The sequence below is a fragment of the Montipora foliosa genome, chromosome 11 (genome assembly GCF_036669935.1).
Source record: "Montipora foliosa isolate CH-2021 chromosome 11, ASM3666993v2, whole genome shotgun sequence".
Classification (NCBI taxonomy): domain Eukaryota; kingdom Metazoa; phylum Cnidaria; class Anthozoa; order Scleractinia; family Acroporidae; genus Montipora; species Montipora foliosa.
In genome coordinates, this window is record NC_090879.1 from 15,021,462 (window position 1) to 15,022,350 (window position 889).

The 889-nt window shown below is 40.5% G+C and overlaps 1 protein-coding gene across 1 annotated transcript in view; it reads left to right on the top strand.

Annotated features, from left to right (window-relative positions):
- Window positions 1–694: 694 nt before the first annotated feature.
- The window catches only part of LOC137976171 (hydroxyproline dehydrogenase-like), a 20,955-nt gene continuing 20,760 nt past the window's right edge, over window positions 695–889 (top strand). The window contains exon 1 of the mRNA XM_068823466.1: window positions 695–889. This exon is cut by the window's right edge and continues 82 nt beyond it. Within this exon, the coding sequence (XP_068679567.1) occupies window positions 717–889 (173 nt within the window). The 5' untranslated portion in view covers window positions 695–716.

The following is an 889-nucleotide window of genomic DNA, read 5'->3' on the forward strand; positions in this document are numbered from 1 at the left end:
AGAGGGTATTCAATGGGGAGACTGGGCGAGACATTATGGGATACTCCTGAGCATACGTATTAAACGTTTTACACTCAGATCGCAAAAAAGTACTTAAGATAAGCATGTTTTCCTTGTTTTCAGAATTTCATGATAAATCGGGAGAATCTGATAAAAATCGGTCAAGCGGGAGGGAACACATCAAATCGGGAGGGTTGGAATATTGTCTGATGGAGTCACATTTCGAGTTCTAACTAATGCGACCCTTTACTACTTCTAGTCTTTTCTAGAGATTTGTGTGTTTGCACGCCTCGTTTCGCCGTCGTTCGCTGTAGATGACTGTTTTTCTACTGAAAATTCGATTGTTACTCTCCTGAGGTCTTCTGAGTTAATGGAATGTCGTTGAATTCACCGAAACGTATTATTTGTGGTTTTAGTTGTTTTTCCTTATTTCCTGCATCAGTCACGCACGGTTAGTCCGTAAGTCTGCCCGTTAGTCCGTAAGTCTGTAAGTTAGATTTTTTTAGATCTAATAAAGAAGTACCCTGGGAGCCAGAGGTTCTATTTTTCTTTATATTTTTCGCCTCTCCGTTTTAACAGCTCGCTCCTCGCGAAAGAAAAATAGAACCTTTGGCACCCAGGGTAATGTTGTTGTTGTAATGCATACCTAATTTATTCTGCATGAATAATAAAGTAAGGACCTGTACGGAGATCATTCGTTAGCTCGGGAATTTAATATGGCTTCAGTACGACAATTTCGTCGTTTTGGGTTTGTTATAAAACCTCATCTACGCTGTTTTCACAGCGCTTCTGTCGAATTCCGTGCAATGGAAAGTTCCTCACCAAGTGTTGCAAAGAGCTTTAATACGGACGGAGTGTATTTGGAGGATAATGCGAGGATTTTTGCTTC